Consider the following 17,613-nt stretch of genomic DNA (forward strand, 5'->3'; position numbering starts at 1 on the left):
TTGTTAAATGAGGATCGATATCTGTTGTTTCTGTCCACTATTTTCATATCTACTTTTATCGAATTTATTTATGATATTACTATTCGTATGTATTTCATCATTTTTAAGTATTTGTTTTAATTTTTTGATTATGAAAGAGAAAGAATATTTCAACTTTTTTACAGTTTTCGGCCTATATACCTTTACGGGCTACACTGCTTTTGCATGGAAAGGGTTCCGCTCAATTTTACAATATTTTCTTATTATACATATATTTATATTTTGAGTAATTCCATCCCTACTCACTCAGTTTTTTCCATTGGCCTTCAGATTTTTATTTTTATCCTGCAGTCCGATTTTCGCCGGTTCATCATATTTTTCCAATATTTTATTTCCAATGCTTTGTTATCCAATGTCCTGCAATCTCCTTATTGTGTGTCACGGTCGCCATGTAATATCCTAGGACCTCCAGTAGCTCAACAGTCTCCCTGGCATTTATAAATATTCACACAGGCAGCAAAGTGTTCTTTTTTAGAGCTCTCTTTATTGAATGAATCTCAACTCTTTTACATTTCTTTTCGGCTCATAAAAGTTGAACTGCGCCTCCAGAGACGCCCGAAGAGCAGCGGTCAAAGCTTATGAATACATACTTATGTGTAAGTAGCGGCTGGCGAAAAGTAGCCGCCGCAGAGCAGTGCTCTTATGCTCACATGGTGACAAGCCGTCGCGCATGTCAAATATGCAAACTCAGCACTGCCCAGTCCCAGTACACTCAACGGTGATCACATTACCGGTCACTTGAAGAACTGTTTATGGCTTGAATTTATATATATATTTTGTGGGAAAGTGCTACAATGCATAACTTTTAGTATAGTGTGTATTCGCTGTGTGAACATAGTACAACGTCAGATATGTGCCATATATTGGGAAATCATTTTGGAACCTAACACTTTCGTTTTTTATCCTCCGATTTACCACTCATTTTCACTGGAATAATAAAATAGCAATAACTGAACGGTCACACTAAGAAATGACTTTCGAGAACACACTACCAGTGGAAAAAGAGGGTACTTAAAAAGGAATTACGACGCAATATAAATGCTCTTTCCATTTGATGAAAAGTACAGCGATTATACCCGATTTATGATCGTCTCAAAGAGCGGTTTGAAGAGACGGTACTCATTTTTGTGGAGCACATATGTATGTGTATATCTGCAACACTCCTCACTTGAGTGGCTTATGGCGGCGGAAGTATTCGCGATCTCAACGTCAACCAGCACCGTTTTTGGGTAGTCGAAGAACAGAGATCAACCGGTTTTACTGAGAAAGAAAGTCTGTGAAAAACACTTCACACCCCAGGTGACAGTCCTTGGTTCCGGACAAGTTCCGGTATGCCTACCATTTAAGCACCATCCAGAAACTCTTGGCACTTCGATGGAGGTGGCCAGATATCGATTTTTGCAACTTAAGAAGCGTCTGGAGCGCAAGCCCAGCTAGGGCTAGAAATGTAAATGACCGGATATCTTTCGCTTAACGACATGCAGATTAGAATTAATGTTGATGTCTCCCAGCCACACTATTTTCTTACCCGCCATGGAGTTCTACGTCCAGACAGCCAACAAAAAAGCTACGTGTAGTTCTTGTCGCGTCAACTACAAAATCGAATAACCTTTCGTTGTGTAGACTGTATCGGGGCTCCCGCTATTAGGTTAGGTTGGAGACCGCTGATGCTCTCCTGTGACTATTTGGGGTTATGGTTGCAGCTGATGTCCCCTCCCTCTACGAGGTTGGGATTTCGGGCGCACAAAAATACCCATGCTGCCATTTGAATGTGTAGCATCATGTTGTCCCCTTCTAACGAATTGCCACAATTCGATAGAGGAGGATAGCAATACAATCGCCGCCATTTTGTTTTCGTTCCCAAGTAGCGAACCAAAAAATTTCCGAAAGTTCTGTTTTTTTCCATAAGTTATCAACTTCAATTTTGGGTCAACAATTATTTAGTATTTTTTAAGGATACGTTAAAAAGTGTCCCAGTCAGGGGTGTCTTAACGCAAAAGGTTCAATAATAAATTCCCAATCGATTGACAATTAAATCCGCACACTATATATATATATTTATATATATATATATATTTATATATATATATATATATATATATATATATCTATATATATATGACTTGCCTTAATGTAACAATTCAATAGATAGGAGCTATAGGTTCGATGCCCTTTTAACATAACTCGGACGCTCCGGTTGGCTTATTGCTAACACCATTCATTAGAAGATAACAATGCAAGAGTATGGTGCTAGGGCGCTGCGATTGGCGCATTGCTTGCACATTTCGTTAGAAGATGACAACAATACCCATGCTGCCGTTTGAATGTGTAGCATCATGTTGTCCCCTTCTAACGAATTGCCACAATTCGATAGAAGGGGATAGCAATACAATCGCAGCCCTTAGGCATCGAGCGACGAAAGATAAAAGTTAAAGTTGCACGGGCTGAGCGTTGCGCAAAGCAAGTTTGGCCGCGTTCACTTGTTGTGAAACTTTTGATAATTTTGAGAACATTCCAGTACAGCAAATCCAAAGCCTAGATGACGGCTTAGAACCAGCAAGTCCACCAGGGAGAGAAAATGGTTGCTCAGAAAGCCGGAGGGAATATACAACTTTGCGAACCCACTGGATTTATTATACACATTGCTAAGCCGCCATCTATGTAATTGTACGAGTTTTCAATTCAACAATTTTACCAACTCTCTTCCTTCAGATCTTCTCCAATATCGTACATCGATATTTAGAGTGTTACTACTAGTATTTTATAAAATATATTAATTTTTAGGGTAGTAAATTATTAGCAACGTGAGTTATGCTACGCCCCTGCTCGCAGCTTTCGTAGTCAGGCATCGTTGCGAACATAGAATAATAAAAATATAATAAAAAGAAAAAAATAAATGAAAAGAAATACATCCAAAACATTTTACGTACATTTAGATGTGCCTTTTTCTAAAATTTAAAGAGACTAATCAGCATTGTATATTTTTAAAACCTATGAAGAATAATGGGTCAGAAATTACGCACATTTTGAACAAATTTGAGTAAGTTTGAACAAATTTTTTAAATTTTTTTTTGAGGATGTGATGATTGAGTATTAAGTAATAAACAAGCTTAATTGTCACAAAGAAAATTTATAAATATAAAATTCTCTGCAATTTAAGTTTCTCAAGATATTTTTACAGAGTATCAAACTGATTATAGAACTCTGAAAGTGTTTTTACTTTTAATGACTCTTTTTTTAAGCCTCTTACTTCAAATTATACATTTCAAATACATATTTTCTGATCCTTTTGGCTCTGCAGAAGAACAAACTGCCGTATTTCAATTTTTTCTAGACACTTAAGTAGTCGGTCTATTTTAACCTCTCTGAGTTACAAATTACCATTCTACTACTACCAAGTCCAATATTCTCTGCCACATTCAAAAAATCTCTTTTCATACAGAAGTCAGTTACTCTTCCTTTAGTAAAGTCGATTCGGATCTTTAAAAATTCATCTTTAAAGTTATTTGCAAAACACAAAGCGTATATTTTAAAAAATACCTCTCTTGTATACTTCACGTTACCTCCGGTGTCCCACAAGGAAGCCACCTGTGGCCGCCTTTGGACTAATATATATAAAATCGTGATGATAAGGATTTTGATCACAACTTAACTTTATTAGCACCTGTTTAGGTTTTTAATCCTTGCGTATAAAAATCAGGAATTGGTCGTTTCTTATTTATAAGGAGCAGTGGCTCTTCTTATGTTTTTAATAAAAAATAAGTCTTCTTTCTTAACTTATGTATATAATAAAGTTAAATAGTTTACTTTATGATTCTTATAATAACAAGAAAGATGTTAGCTTCGGCAAGCCGAAGTTTGTATACCCTTGCAGTTTCACAAAATAATCAATGTTAGTAACACCAATTACATTTTAAGGGATTGTTGCTAACTTCAGTGATATTAAAAAAAAAAAATTTAATAGGTATTTTATTATTTTTTTCCTACTGACCGTTTCTTTGACAGCTATATGTTAGAGTCGTTCGATTTTTATTAAATTTAATTCAAAATTCTTAAAAATAAAGAAAATGATATCCTCAATAGTAGTAATAGTAGAAAAACCCGAAGCTTTAATTTGATTCGTTTATTTTTTCACCAATTTTCCAAACACTTGAACATCCGCTATCGGTCGCCATGCATCCCAGGACCTCCAGTAGCTCAACAGTGTCCCTGGCATTTTTAAATATTGACACAGGCAGCAAAGTGTTCTTTTTTAGAGCTCTCTTTATTGAATGAATCTCAACTCTTTACATTTCTTTTCGGCTCTTCCGCCAGAGACGCCCGCAGAGCAGCGGTCAAAGCTTATGAATATACATACTTATGTATAAGTAGCGGCTGGTGAAAAGTAGCTGCCGCACAGCAGTGCTCTTATGCTCACATTATGACAAAGCCGTCGGGCATGTCAAATATGCAGACTCAGCACTGCCCAGTCCCAGTACACTCAACGGTGATCACATTACCGGTCACTTGAAGAACAGTTTAGGGCGTGAATTTATATATATATTTTGTGGGAAAGTGCTACAGTGCATAACTACAGTACAGTGTGAATTCGCTGTGTGAACAATTGGGAAATCATTTTGGAACCTAACACTTTCGTTTTTTATCCTCCGATTTACCACTCATTTTCACTGGAACAATAAAATAGCAAGAACTGAACGGCCACACAGTGGAAAAGAAGGGTACTTAAAAAGGAATTACGACGCAATAAAATGCCCTTTCATGAAAAGTACAGCGATTATACCTGATTTATGATCGTCTCAAAGAGCGGTTTGAAGAGACGGTACTCATTTTTCTGGAGCATGTATGTATGTATATATCTGCAACACTCCTCACTTGAGTGGCTTATGGCGGCGGAAGTATTCGCGATCTCAACGTCAACCAGCACCGTTTTTGGGAAGTCGAAAAACAGAGATCAGCTGGTTTTACTGAGAAAGAAAGTCTGTGAAAAACACTTCACACCCCAGGTGACAGTCCTTGGTTCCGGACAAGTTCCGGTATGCCTACCATTTAAGCACCATCCAGAAACTCTTGGCACTTCGATGGAGGTGGCCAGATATCGATTTTTGCAACTTAAGAAGCGTCTGGAGCGCAAGCCCAGCTAGGGCTAGAAATGTAAATGACCGGATATCTTTCGCTTAACGACATGCAGATTAGAATTAATGTTGATGTCTCCCAGCCACACTATTTTCTTACCCGCCATGGAGTTCTACGTCCAGACAGCCAACAAAAAAGCTACGTGTAGTTCTTGTCGCGTCAACTACAAAATCGAATAACCTTTCGTTGTGTAGACTGTATCGGGGCTCCCGCTATTAGGTTAGGTTGGAGACCGCTGATGCTCTCCTGTGACTATTTGGGGTTATGGTTGCAGCTGATGTCCCCTCCCTCTACGAGGTTGGGATTTCGGGCGCACAAAAATACCCATGCTGCCATTTGAATGTGTAGCATCATGTTGTCCCCTTCTAACGAATTGCCACAATTCGATAGAGGAGGATAGCAATACAATCGCCGCCATTTTGTTTTCGTTCCCAAGTAGCGAACCAAAAAATTTCCGAAAGTTCTGTTTTTTTCCATAAGTTATCAACTTCAATTTTGGGTCAACAATTATTTAGTATTTTTTAAGGATACGTTAAAAAGTGTCCCAGTCAGGGGTGTCTTAACGCAAAAGGTTCAATAATAAATTCCCAATCGATTGACAATTAAATCCGCACACTATATATATATATTTATATATATATATATATTTATATATATATATATATATATATATATATATCTATATATATATGACTTGCCTTAATGTAACAATTCAATAGATAGGAGCTATAGGTTCGATGCCCTTTTAACATAACTCGGACGCTCCGGTTGGCTTATTGCTAACACCATTCATTAGAAGATAACAATGCAAGAGTATGGTGCTAGGGCGCTGCGATTGGCGCATTGCTTGCACATTTCGTTAGAAGATGACAACAATACCCATGCTGCCGTTTGAATGTGTAGCATCATGTTGTCCCCTTCTAACGAATTGCCACAATTCGATAGAAGGGGATAGCAATACAATCGCAGCCCTTAGGCATCGAGCGACGAAAGATAAAAGTTAAAGTTGCACGGGCTGAGCGTTGCGCAAAGCAAGTTTGGCCGCGTTCACTTGTTGTGAAACTTTTGATAATTTTGAGAACATTCCAGTACAGCAAATCCAAAGCCTAGATGACGGCTTAGAACCAGCAAGTCCACCAGGGAGAGAAAATGGTTGCTCAGAAAGCCGGAGGGAATATACAACTTTGCGAACCCACTGGATTTATTATACACATTGCTAAGCCGCCATCTATGTAATTGTACGAGTTTTCAATTCAACAATTTTACCAACTCTCTTCCTTCAGATCTTCTCCAATATCGTACATCGATATTTAGAGTGTTACTACTAGTATTTTATAAAATATATTAATTTTTAGGGTAGTAAATTATTAGCAACGTGAGTTATGCTACGCCCCTGCTCGCAGCTTTCGTAGTCAGGCATCGTTGCGAACATAGAATAATAAAAATATAATAAAAAGAAAAAAATAAATGAAAAGAAATACATCCAAAACATTTTACGTACATTTAGATGTGCCTTTTTCTAAAATTTAAAGAGACTAATCAGCATTGTATATTTTTAAAACCTATGAAGAATAATGGGTCAGAAATTACGCACATTTTGAACAAATTTGAGTAAGTTTGAACAAATTTTTTAAATTTTTTTTTGAGGATGTGATGATTGAGTATTAAGTAATAAACAAGCTTAATTGTCACAAAGAAAATTTATAAATATAAAATTCTCTGCAATTTAAGTTTCTCAAGATATTTTTACAGAGTATCAAACTGATTATAGAACTCTGAAAGTGTTTTTACTTTTAATGACTCTTTTTTTAAGCCTCTTACTTCAAATTATACATTTCAAATACATATTTTCTGATCCTTTTGGCTCTGCAGAAGAACAAACTGCCGTATTTCAATTTTTTCTAGACACTTAAGTAGTCGGTCTATTTTAACCTCTCTGAGTTACAAATTACCATTCTACTACTACCAAGTCCAATATTCTCTGCCACATTCAAAAAATCTCTTTTCATACAGAAGTCAGTTACTCTTCCTTTAGTAAAGTCGATTCGGATCTTTAAAAATTCATCTTTAAAGTTATTTGCAAAACACAAAGCGTATATTTTAAAAAATACCTCTCTTGTATACTTCACGTTACCTCCGGTGTCCCACAAGGAAGCCACCTGTGGCCGCCTTTGGACTAATATATATAAAATCGTGATGATAAGGATTTTGATCACAACTTAACTTTATTAGCACCTGTTTAGGTTTTTAATCCTTGCGTATAAAAATCAGGAATTGGTCGTTTCTAATTTATAAGGAGCAGTGGCTCTTCTTATGTTTTTAATAAAAATTAAGTCTTCTTTCTTAACTTATGTATATAATAAAGTTAAATAGTTTACTTTATGATTCTTATAATAACAAGAAAGATGTTAGCTTCGGCAAGCCGAAGTTTGTATACCCTTGCAGTTTCACAAAATAATCAATGTTAGTAACACCAATTAAATTTTAAGGGTTTGTTGTTATTAAAAAAAAAAATTTTATATGCATTTTATTATTTTTTTTCTACTGACCGTCCGATTTTTATTAAGTTTAATTCAAAATTCTGAAGAATGAAGAAAATGATATCCTCAATAGTAGAAATAGTAGAAAAAAACCGAAGGTTTAATTTGATTCATTTATTTTTTCACCAATTTTCCAATCGTTCGAACATCCGCTATCGGTCGCCATGCAATATCCCAGGACCTCCAGTAGCTCAACAGTCTCCCTGGCATTTTTAAATATTCACACAGGCAGCAAAGTGTTCTTTTTTAAAGCTCTCTTTATTGCATGAATCTCAACTCTTTACATTTCTTTTCGGCTCTTCCGCCAGAGACGCCCGCAGAGCAGCGGTCAAAGCTTATGAATATACATACTTATGTATAAGTAGCGGCTGGTGAAAAGTAGCTGCCGCAGAGCAGTGCTCTTATGCTCACATGGTGACAAAGCCGTCGCGCATGTCAAATATGCAGACTCAGCACTGCCCAGTCCCAGTACACTCAACGGTGATCACATTACCGGTCACTTGAAGAACAGTTTATTCGCTGTGTGAACATAGTACAACGTCGGATATGTGCCATATATTGGGAAATCATTTTGGAACCTAACACTTTCGTTTTTTATCCTCCGATTTACCACTCATTTTCACTGGAATAATAAAATAGTAAGAACTGAACGGCCACACTAAGAAATGACTTTCGAGAACACATTACCAGTGGAAAAGAAGGGTACTTAAAAAGGAATTACGACGCAATAAAATGCCCTTTCATGAAAAGTACAGCGATTATACCCGATTTATGATCGTCTCAAAGAGCGGTTTGAAGAGACGGTACTCATTTTTCTGGAGCACATATGTATGTATATATCTGCAACACTCCTCACTTGAGTGGCTTATGGCGGCGGAAGTATTCGCGATCTCAACGTCAACCAGCACCGGCACAGGTTGGAGACCGCTGATGCTCTCCTGTGACTATTTGGGGTTATGGTTGCAGCTGATGTCCCCTCCCTCTACGAGGTTGGGATTTCGGGCGCACAAAAATACCCATGCTGCCATTTGAATGTGTAGCATCATGTTGTCCCCTTCTAACGAATTGCCACAATTCGATAGAAGAGGATAGCAATACAATCGCAGCCATTTCGTTTTCGTTCCCAAATTGCCTAATTTGTACACCCATTAGCCATCGAGCGACGAAAGATAAAAGTTAAAGTTGCACGGGCTGAGCGTTGCGCAAAGCAAGTTTGGCCGCGTTCACTTGTTGTGAAACTTTTGATAATTTTGAGAACATTCCAGTACAGCAAATCCAAAGCCTAGATGACGGCTTAGAACCAGCAAGTCCACCAGGGAGAGAAAATGGTTGCTCAGAAAGCCGGAGGGAATATACAACTTTGCGAACCCACTGGATTTATTGTACACATTGCTAAGCCGCCATCTATGTAATTGTACGAGTTTTCAATTCAACAATTTTACCAACTCTCTTCCTACAGATCTTCTCTAATATCGTACATCGATATTTAGAGTGTTACTACTAGTATTTTATAAAATATATTAATTTTTAGGGTGGTAAATTATTAGCAACGTCAGTTATGCTACGCCCCTGCTTGCAGCTTTCGTAGTCAGGCATCGTTGCGAACATAATAACATAACTTAAAAAGAAAAAAATAAATGAAAAGAAATACAACCAAAATATTTTACGTACATTTAGATGTGCCTTTTTCCAAAATTTAAAGAGACTAATCAGCATTGTATATTTTTAAAACCTATGAATAATAATGGGTCAGAAATTACGCACATTTTGAACAAATTTCAGTAAGTTTGAACCAATTTTTAAAATTTTTTTTTTGAGGATGCGATGATTGAGTATTAAGTAATAAACAAGCTTACTCGTCACAAAGAAAATTTATAAATATAACATTCTCTGCAATTTAATTTTCTCAAGATATTTTTACAGAGTATCAAACTGATTACAGAACTCTGAAACTGTTTTTACTTTTGATGACCCTTTTTTAAGCCTCTTACTTCAAATTACACATTTCAAATACATCTGATCCTTTTGGCTCTGCAGAAAAACAAACTGCCGTATTTCAATTTTTTCTAGACACTTAAGTAGTCGGTCTATTTTAACCTCTCTGAGTTACAGATTACCATTCTACTACTACCAAGTCCAATATTCTGATCCTTTTGGCTCTGCAGAAAAACAAACTGCCGTATTTCAATTTTTTCTAGACACTTAAGTAGTCGGTCTATTTTAACCTCTCTGAGTTACAGATTACCATTCTACTACTAACAAGTCCATTATTCTCTGCCACATTCAAAAAATCTCTTTTCATACAGAAGTCAGTTACTCTGCCTTTAGTAAAGTCGATTCGGATCTTTAAAAATTCATCTTTAAAGTTATTTGCAAAACACAAAGCGTATTTCTAAAAAAATATCTCTCTTGTATTCTTCACGTTACCTCCGGTGTCCCACAAGGAAGCCACCTGTGGCCGCCTTTGGACTAATATATATCAAATCGTGATGATAAGGATTCTGATCACAACTTAACTTTATTAGCACCTGTTTAGGTTTTTAATCCTTGCGTATAAAAATCAGGAATTGGTCGTTTCTAATTTCCTTATAAATTGGCTCTTCTTATGTTTTTAATAAAAAATAAGTCTTCTTTCTTAACTTATGTATATAATGAAGTTAAATAGTTTACTTTATGATTCTTATAATAACAAGAAAGATGTTAGCTTCGGAAAGCCGAAGTTTGTATACCCTTGCAGTTTCACAAAATAATCAATGTTAGTAACACCAATTAAATTTTAAGGGTTTGTTGTTATTAAAAAAAAAAAAATTTAATAGGTATTTTATTATTTTTTTTCCTACTGACCGTTTCTTTGACAGCTATATGTTAGAGTCGTTCGATTTTTATTAAATTTAATTCAAAATTCTTAAAAATAAAGAAAATGATATCCTCAATAGTAGTAATAGTAGAAAAACCCGAAGCTTTAATTTGATTCGTTTATTTTTTCACCAATTTTCCAAACACTTGAACATCCGCTATCGGTCGCCATGCATCCCAGGACCTCCAGTAGCTCAACAGTGTCCCTGGCATTTTTAAATATTGACACAGGCAGCAAAGTGTTCTTTTTTAGAGCTCTCTTTATTGAATGAATCTCAACTCTTTACATTTCTTTTCGGCTCTTCCGCCAGAGACGCCCGCAGAGCAGCGGTCAAAGCTTATGAATATACATACTTATGTATAAGTAGCGGCTGGTGAAAAGTAGCTGCCGCACAGCAGTGCTCTTATGCTCACATTATGACAAAGCCGTCGGGCATGTCAAATATGCAGACTCAGCACTGCCCAGTCCCAGTACACTCAACGGTGATCACATTACCGGTCACTTGAAGAACAGTTTAGGGCGTGAATTTATATATATATTTTGTGGGAAAGTGCTACAGTGCATAACTACAGTACAGTGTGAATTCGCTGTGTGAACAATTGGGAAATCATTTTGGAACCTAACACTTTCGTTTTTTATCCTCCGATTTACCACTCATTTTCACTGGAACAATAAAATAGCAAGAACTGAACGGCCACACAGTGGAAAAGAAGGGTACTTAAAAAGGAATTACGACGCAATAAAATGCCCTTTCATGAAAAGTACAGCGATTATACCTGATTTATGATCGTCTCAAAGAGCGGTTTGAAGAGACGGTACTCATTTTTCTGGAGCATGTATGTATGTATATATCTGCAACACTCCTCACTTGAGTGGCTTATGGCGGCGGAAGTATTCGCGATCTCAACGTCAACCAGCACCGTTTTTGGGAAGTCGAAAAACAGAGATCAGCTGGTTTTACTGAGAAAGAAAGTCTGTGAAAAACACTTCACACCCCAGGTGACAGTCCTTGGTTCCGGACAAGTTCCGGTATGCCTACCATTTAAGCACCATCCAGAAACTCTTGGCACTTCGATGGAGGTGGCCAGATATCGATTTTTGCAACTTAAGAAGCGTCTGGAGCGCAAGCCCAGCTAGGGCTAGAAATGTAAATGACCGGATATCTTTCGCTTAACGACATGCAGATTAGAATTAATGTTGATGTCTCCCAGCCACACTATTTTCTTACCCGCCATGGAGTTCTACGTCCAGACAGCCAACAAAAAAGCTACGTGTAGTTCTTGTCGCGTCAACTACAAAATCGAATAACCTTTCGTTGTGTAGACTGTATCGGGGCTCCCGCTATTAGGTTAGGTTGGAGACCGCTGATGCTCTCCTGTGACTATTTGGGGTTATGGTTGCAGCTGATGTCCCCTCCCTCTACGAGGTTGGGATTTCGGGCGCACAAAAATACCCATGCTGCCATTTGAATGTGTAGCATCATGTTGTCCCCTTCTAACGAATTGCCACAATTCGATAGAGGAGGATAGCAATACAATCGCCGCCATTTTGTTTTCGTTCCCAAGTAGCGAACCAAAAAATTTCCGAAAGTTCTGTTTTTTTCCATAAGTTATCAACTTCAATTTTGGGTCAACAATTATTTAGTATTTTTTAAGGATACGTTAAAAAGTGTCCCAGTCAGGGGTGTCTTAACGCAAAAGGTTCAATAATAAATTCCCAATCGATTGACAATTAAATCCGCACACTATATATATATATTTATATATATATATATATTTATATATATATATATATATATATATATATATCTATATATATATGACTTGCCTTAATGTAACAATTCAATAGATAGGAGCTATAGGTTCGATGCCCTTTTAACATAACTCGGACGCTCCGGTTGGCTTATTGCTAACACCATTCATTAGAAGATAACAATGCAAGAGTATGGTGCTAGGGCGCTGCGATTGGCGCATTGCTTGCACATTTCGTTAGAAGATGACAACAATACCCATGCTGCCGTTTGAATGTGTAGCATCATGTTGTCCCCTTCTAACGAATTGCCACAATTCGATAGAAGGGGATAGCAATACAATCGCAGCCCTTAGGCATCGAGCGACGAAAGATAAAAGTTAAAGTTGCACGGGCTGAGCGTTGCGCAAAGCAAGTTTGGCCGCGTTCACTTGTTGTGAAACTTTTGATAATTTTGAGAACATTCCAGTACAGCAAATCCAAAGCCTAGATGACGGCTTAGAACCAGCAAGTCCACCAGGGAGAGAAAATGGTTGCTCAGAAAGCCGGAGGGAATATACAACTTTGCGAACCCACTGGATTTATTATACACATTGCTAAGCCGCCATCTATGTAATTGTACGAGTTTTCAATTCAACAATTTTACCAACTCTCTTCCTTCAGATCTTCTCCAATATCGTACATCGATATTTAGAGTGTTACTACTAGTATTTTATAAAATATATTAATTTTTAGGGTAGTAAATTATTAGCAACGTGAGTTATGCTACGCCCCTGCTCGCAGCTTTCGTAGTCAGGCATCGTTGCGAACATAGAATAATAAAAATATAATAAAAAGAAAAAAATAAATGAAAAGAAATACATCCAAAACATTTTACGTACATTTAGATGTGCCTTTTTCTAAAATTTAAAGAGACTAATCAGCATTGTATATTTTTAAAACCTATGAAGAATAATGGGTCAGAAATTACGCACATTTTGAACAAATTTGAGTAAGTTTGAACAAATTTTTTAAATTTTTTTTTGAGGATGTGATGATTGAGTATTAAGTAATAAACAAGCTTAATTGTCACAAAGAAAATTTATAAATATAAAATTCTCTGCAATTTAAGTTTCTCAAGATATTTTTACAGAGTATCAAACTGATTATAGAACTCTGAAAGTGTTTTTACTTTTAATGACTCTTTTTTTAAGCCTCTTACTTCAAATTATACATTTCAAATACATATTTTCTGATCCTTTTGGCTCTGCAGAAGAACAAACTGCCGTATTTCAATTTTTTCTAGACACTTAAGTAGTCGGTCTATTTTAACCTCTCTGAGTTACAAATTACCATTCTACTACTACCAAGTCCAATATTCTCTGCCACATTCAAAAAATCTCTTTTCATACAGAAGTCAGTTACTCTTCCTTTAGTAAAGTCGATTCGGATCTTTAAAAATTCATCTTTAAAGTTATTTGCAAAACACAAAGCGTATATTTTAAAAAATACCTCTCTTGTATACTTCACGTTACCTCCGGTGTCCCACAAGGAAGCCACCTGTGGCCGCCTTTGGACTAATATATATAAAATCGTGATGATAAGGATTTTGATCACAACTTAACTTTATTAGCACCTGTTTAGGTTTTTAATCCTTGCGTATAAAAATCAGGAATTGGTCGTTTCTTATTTATAAGGAGCAGTGGCTCTTCTTATGTTTTTAATAAAAAATAAGTCTTCTTTCTTAACTTATGTATATAATAAAGTTAAATAGTTTACTTTATGATTCTTATAATAACAAGAAAGATGTTAGCTTCGGCAAGCCGAAGTTTGTATACCCTTGCAGTTTCACAAAATAATCAATGTTAGTAACACCAATTACATTTTAAGGGATTGTTGCTAACTTCAGTGATATTAAAAAAAAAAAATTTAATAGGTATTTTATTATTTTTTTTCTACTAACCGTTTCTTTGACAGCTATATGTTAGAGTCGTCCGATTTTTATTAAATTTAATTCAAAATTCTTAAAAATGAAGAAAATGATATCCTCAATAGTAGAAATAGTAGAAAAAACCGAAGCTTTAATTTGATTCATTTATTTTTTCACCAATTTTCCAATCGGTCGAACATCCGCTTTTGTTTTCTAAGCTGCAACTTTGTCTTCTCAGCTGACGTTGACAGAGGTAAAGCATCTTTCGCGTACTCGAAATTGAAAGGATATTTTCCAAGAGCCCTTATTTCGGCGAAGTTTTTTATTTAAGAAGTGTCATCATGCAAGCATTTTCTATCGCTGAAGAAACTTCTAAGTGACTTCTAGAAGATGAAAACTATCGTCCGCGATATCGCATTCGGATCGCGGAAGTCACTCCCGTCGGGAAGAAATGTGCCACTTCGGCGGCACTTCTCGGAGTCACTTCGGGAGTGACTTCGGCGATACTTCTGAAAGTATCAGTTCGTGACTTCGAGAAGTGCCGCCGAAGTGGCACATTTCTTCCCGACGGGAGTGACTTCCGCGATCCGAATGCGATATCGTCGAAGTGTCGCCCAAGTGACTTCTGGAAATGTCGTCGAAGTAACTTATGGACGTGTCGCCGAAGTGACTCCATTTCTTCCCGACGGGAGTAACTTCCGCGATCCGAATGCGATATCGCTGAAGTCACTTTTGAAAGTTACTTAGAAGTGACTTAGCAGACAGAAGATACCAGAAGGGCCTTTCCCCATTGGAAATCTTAAAAATCTTGAATAAAAAACTTGTTTTTACATGTTAGACAATATTTTGCATTTATTTTTTCCATAAGGTCTTTGAGCACTTGTAAACACGGTCCTTGGCATATTGGAAATGCTGCTTTATAATTTTATTTATGACCAGCTCCGTTCACATAAGAAATTTAATAATAACCATTTCTAAATAAAAATAAATATGGAGGAATTACCTTTTATAATTAGGTGGAGAATCTTTGAATGCTTATTTCACTGCAATCGAGCCAGGTAATTTAAAAATATCTTGAAGTAATCGTACAGCTTCACGTAAATTCGCACTCTTCGTTGAGTTGGACATTTTAATGTGTTATACAATTTTAAAAATTATTTTTTTATACAAATTATTATTATTTTATACAAAACACAAGCAAAGTGCGAAATAAACTGACGCTCGGTCGAAAAACAACAGCGTAGGTATAAAGTAAGAGGAATTTTCAGAAATAAAGCGTAACAGCACTTATCGTGTCCTCCTTTTTCCCAGTAACTTTGATTTTGTATCGTCTAACTATCGTCCAGAAGTGTCTCAGAAGTTACTTCTTCGCGATAGCGACCCTTTTTGTTTTTGTAAAATGTGTGCTATCGTCTAACTATCGTCCAGAAGTGTCTCAGAGGTTACTCTTTTGAGATCGCGACCTTTTTTGTTTTTGTAAAATGTGTGCCATCTTCTATCATCCAGAAGTGTCTCAGAAGTTACTTCTTTGCTATCGAAATGTGTGCTATCGCCTTCTTCCAGAAGTGACTTAAAAGTTACTTCTACGCTATATATTTATATTACTATCGTCTTTTTATCTTCCAGATGTGACTTAGAAGTGACTTCTGGACGATATGCGATAGAATTATCGCCTTTTTGCTTGCAGGGTAAGCACACATTTTTTTCTTCAACGTACATACACCCATATAAAGCCATTTTATAGTGAAATACACTTTAACGTTACGGTTCAATTTAAACTCTATTTATTAAATTTCGTAAAACTAACAGTAAATCATAGATTTAAAAATTAGAAACCAACTAAACATAAATTCTAATTAATTTGCAGTTTCACAGGCGTCCACCCAATCATTGTAAACATCTATAGGTTCTGAGAGGAAATTAATTCCAGTTTGGAAGTCCTCCAGGCACACTCTACAAGTTATTTTTGCGGTGTTCCTGCCTTTGTCCCTGAAATATTTGTTACAGATAAGGTTATTTGGCTATTGAATATTATAAGAGATTAAAGGTGCGCACGCACTGAGGCGGCGCGGCATTGTGCGGCATGAGAAACGCACACAAGTCGTCCGGGCGCATGTAATTGTCGGCTTTAAAATGTAATGTCAGTCTATTTTTGATATTGTTCTTAGCAGCCGAAAGATCCCGAAAACAGAAAATGTACCGCTTCGCTCTGCTCGTACTTCGGACACTTACGGGGAGAGTAGTGCCACTTCAGTGTGCGGGCTTCCATTTAAATTTCTCCAGGCGCTAAACACCGCACTGCGCTGTCTCAGTCAGCGCGCACCTTTAGAACTGTTCTATCTATATGTATGTAGTCACACAATTTGCTTTTAAAACCGTTTTAATTTCCAGAGTTATTTACATTTTAACTTCACACGACTTCTCATGGTTGCAGAATGGGCAATTAAATTGTTGATCAAGTGGCTCGATGTTTTTCCTTTTTGGCGGGGGCTTTCTTTTAGACTTCCTTCTACCCATTTTTGTTCATGCGATACTAATCAAAATCAAATGTCAAGATAACGATTAATTTGTATTTTCTGATTCCCACATAACGTCAATTATAGCTGATTCTTACAGATATCCATACACAAGACCTTTGATAGATAATCCATAATAGCATATTCTCACAGAAGTCCGGCCACCATTCCAACTACGGATATGCCAGCGTGACAAAAATGGTATTTTATATACTTTTACGTATATTATCAGCTAGGTATTTCCTCAATGGTATATTTTTGTTTATTGGTATATTTTATCGATTTTATAGATTCCCAAAGTTATTTCTGTTTGGCCACATGTGGTTTTTTCATTTCCCCAAACTATGAGCAAATAAAAATAACGCGATGACACATCCCTGAAATCAATAAATGACTTAGCAGAAACTCCAATGAAATAGATGCAGACTTTAAGATAAGCTTTTTTGAAACGACGTCAACTATTTTGATTTAAATAATGCGTTTAAATTGAGAAAGATTGCCGTTACAAGATACGTTTTCTAATGTTTTTTTGATTCGAATGAAATCAATGGTAACAAGGAAGAATGCTATACTCAACTTAAATGTCTGCGCACACTAGGGCGTTGCGGTGCGGCGCGGTTCCTCTCTGTTTACCGCGTAGAGTAGTTTGCATGTCATTATAAGAAAGCCCACATACTGACGTGGCGCTTCTCGGTCCGATGCAGGGCGATGTTATCGACAATCGTCGGGGCATCATATTGATAGGTATCGATAGGTATTTATGAGACAAATACATTTCAGATAAAATTTTTTCTAGAATAAAAACTGGGGTCGGAACATTTTTGGGGTGATTTGTGGGCGTTAAAAAATGTGGAACCCTGTTAAAACAAG

The 17,613-nt window shown here is 36.6% G+C and overlaps 1 protein-coding gene across 3 annotated transcripts; it reads right to left on the minus strand.

The window, feature by feature from the left end:
• Positions 1–15,988: 15,988 nt before the first annotated feature.
• Positions 15,989–17,389, minus strand: LOC108031811 (transcription elongation factor 1 homolog). 3 transcript variants are annotated; one of them, XM_050890253.1, is made up of 4 exons: positions 17,321–17,388; positions 16,842–17,120; positions 16,629–16,760; positions 15,989–16,216 (listed from the first exon to the last, which is right to left on the minus strand). In XM_050890253.1, exons 3-4 carry the CDS (start codon positions 16,742–16,744, stop codon positions 16,084–16,086), a joined length of 249 nt encoding a protein of 82 aa, XP_050746210.1. In that variant the 5' UTR covers positions 16,745–16,760; positions 16,842–17,120; positions 17,321–17,388; the 3' UTR covers positions 15,989–16,083. The 3 variants fall into 3 exon arrangements, 2 of the variants coding, with proteins under 2 accessions (XP_050746210.1, XP_016961028.1); XR_007765517.1 differs by lacking the exons at positions 16,842–17,120; positions 17,321–17,388 and adding an exon at positions 16,460–16,567 and having other exon boundaries at positions 16,629–16,758; XM_017105539.3 differs by having other exon boundaries at positions 16,842–17,389.
• Between the last annotated feature and the right edge of the window lie 224 nt (positions 17,390–17,613).

Source organism: Drosophila biarmipes, unplaced genomic scaffold (assembly GCF_025231255.1).
Source record: "Drosophila biarmipes strain raj3 unplaced genomic scaffold, RU_DBia_V1.1 ptg000017l, whole genome shotgun sequence".
NCBI lineage: Eukaryota > Metazoa > Arthropoda > Insecta > Diptera > Drosophilidae > Drosophila > Drosophila biarmipes.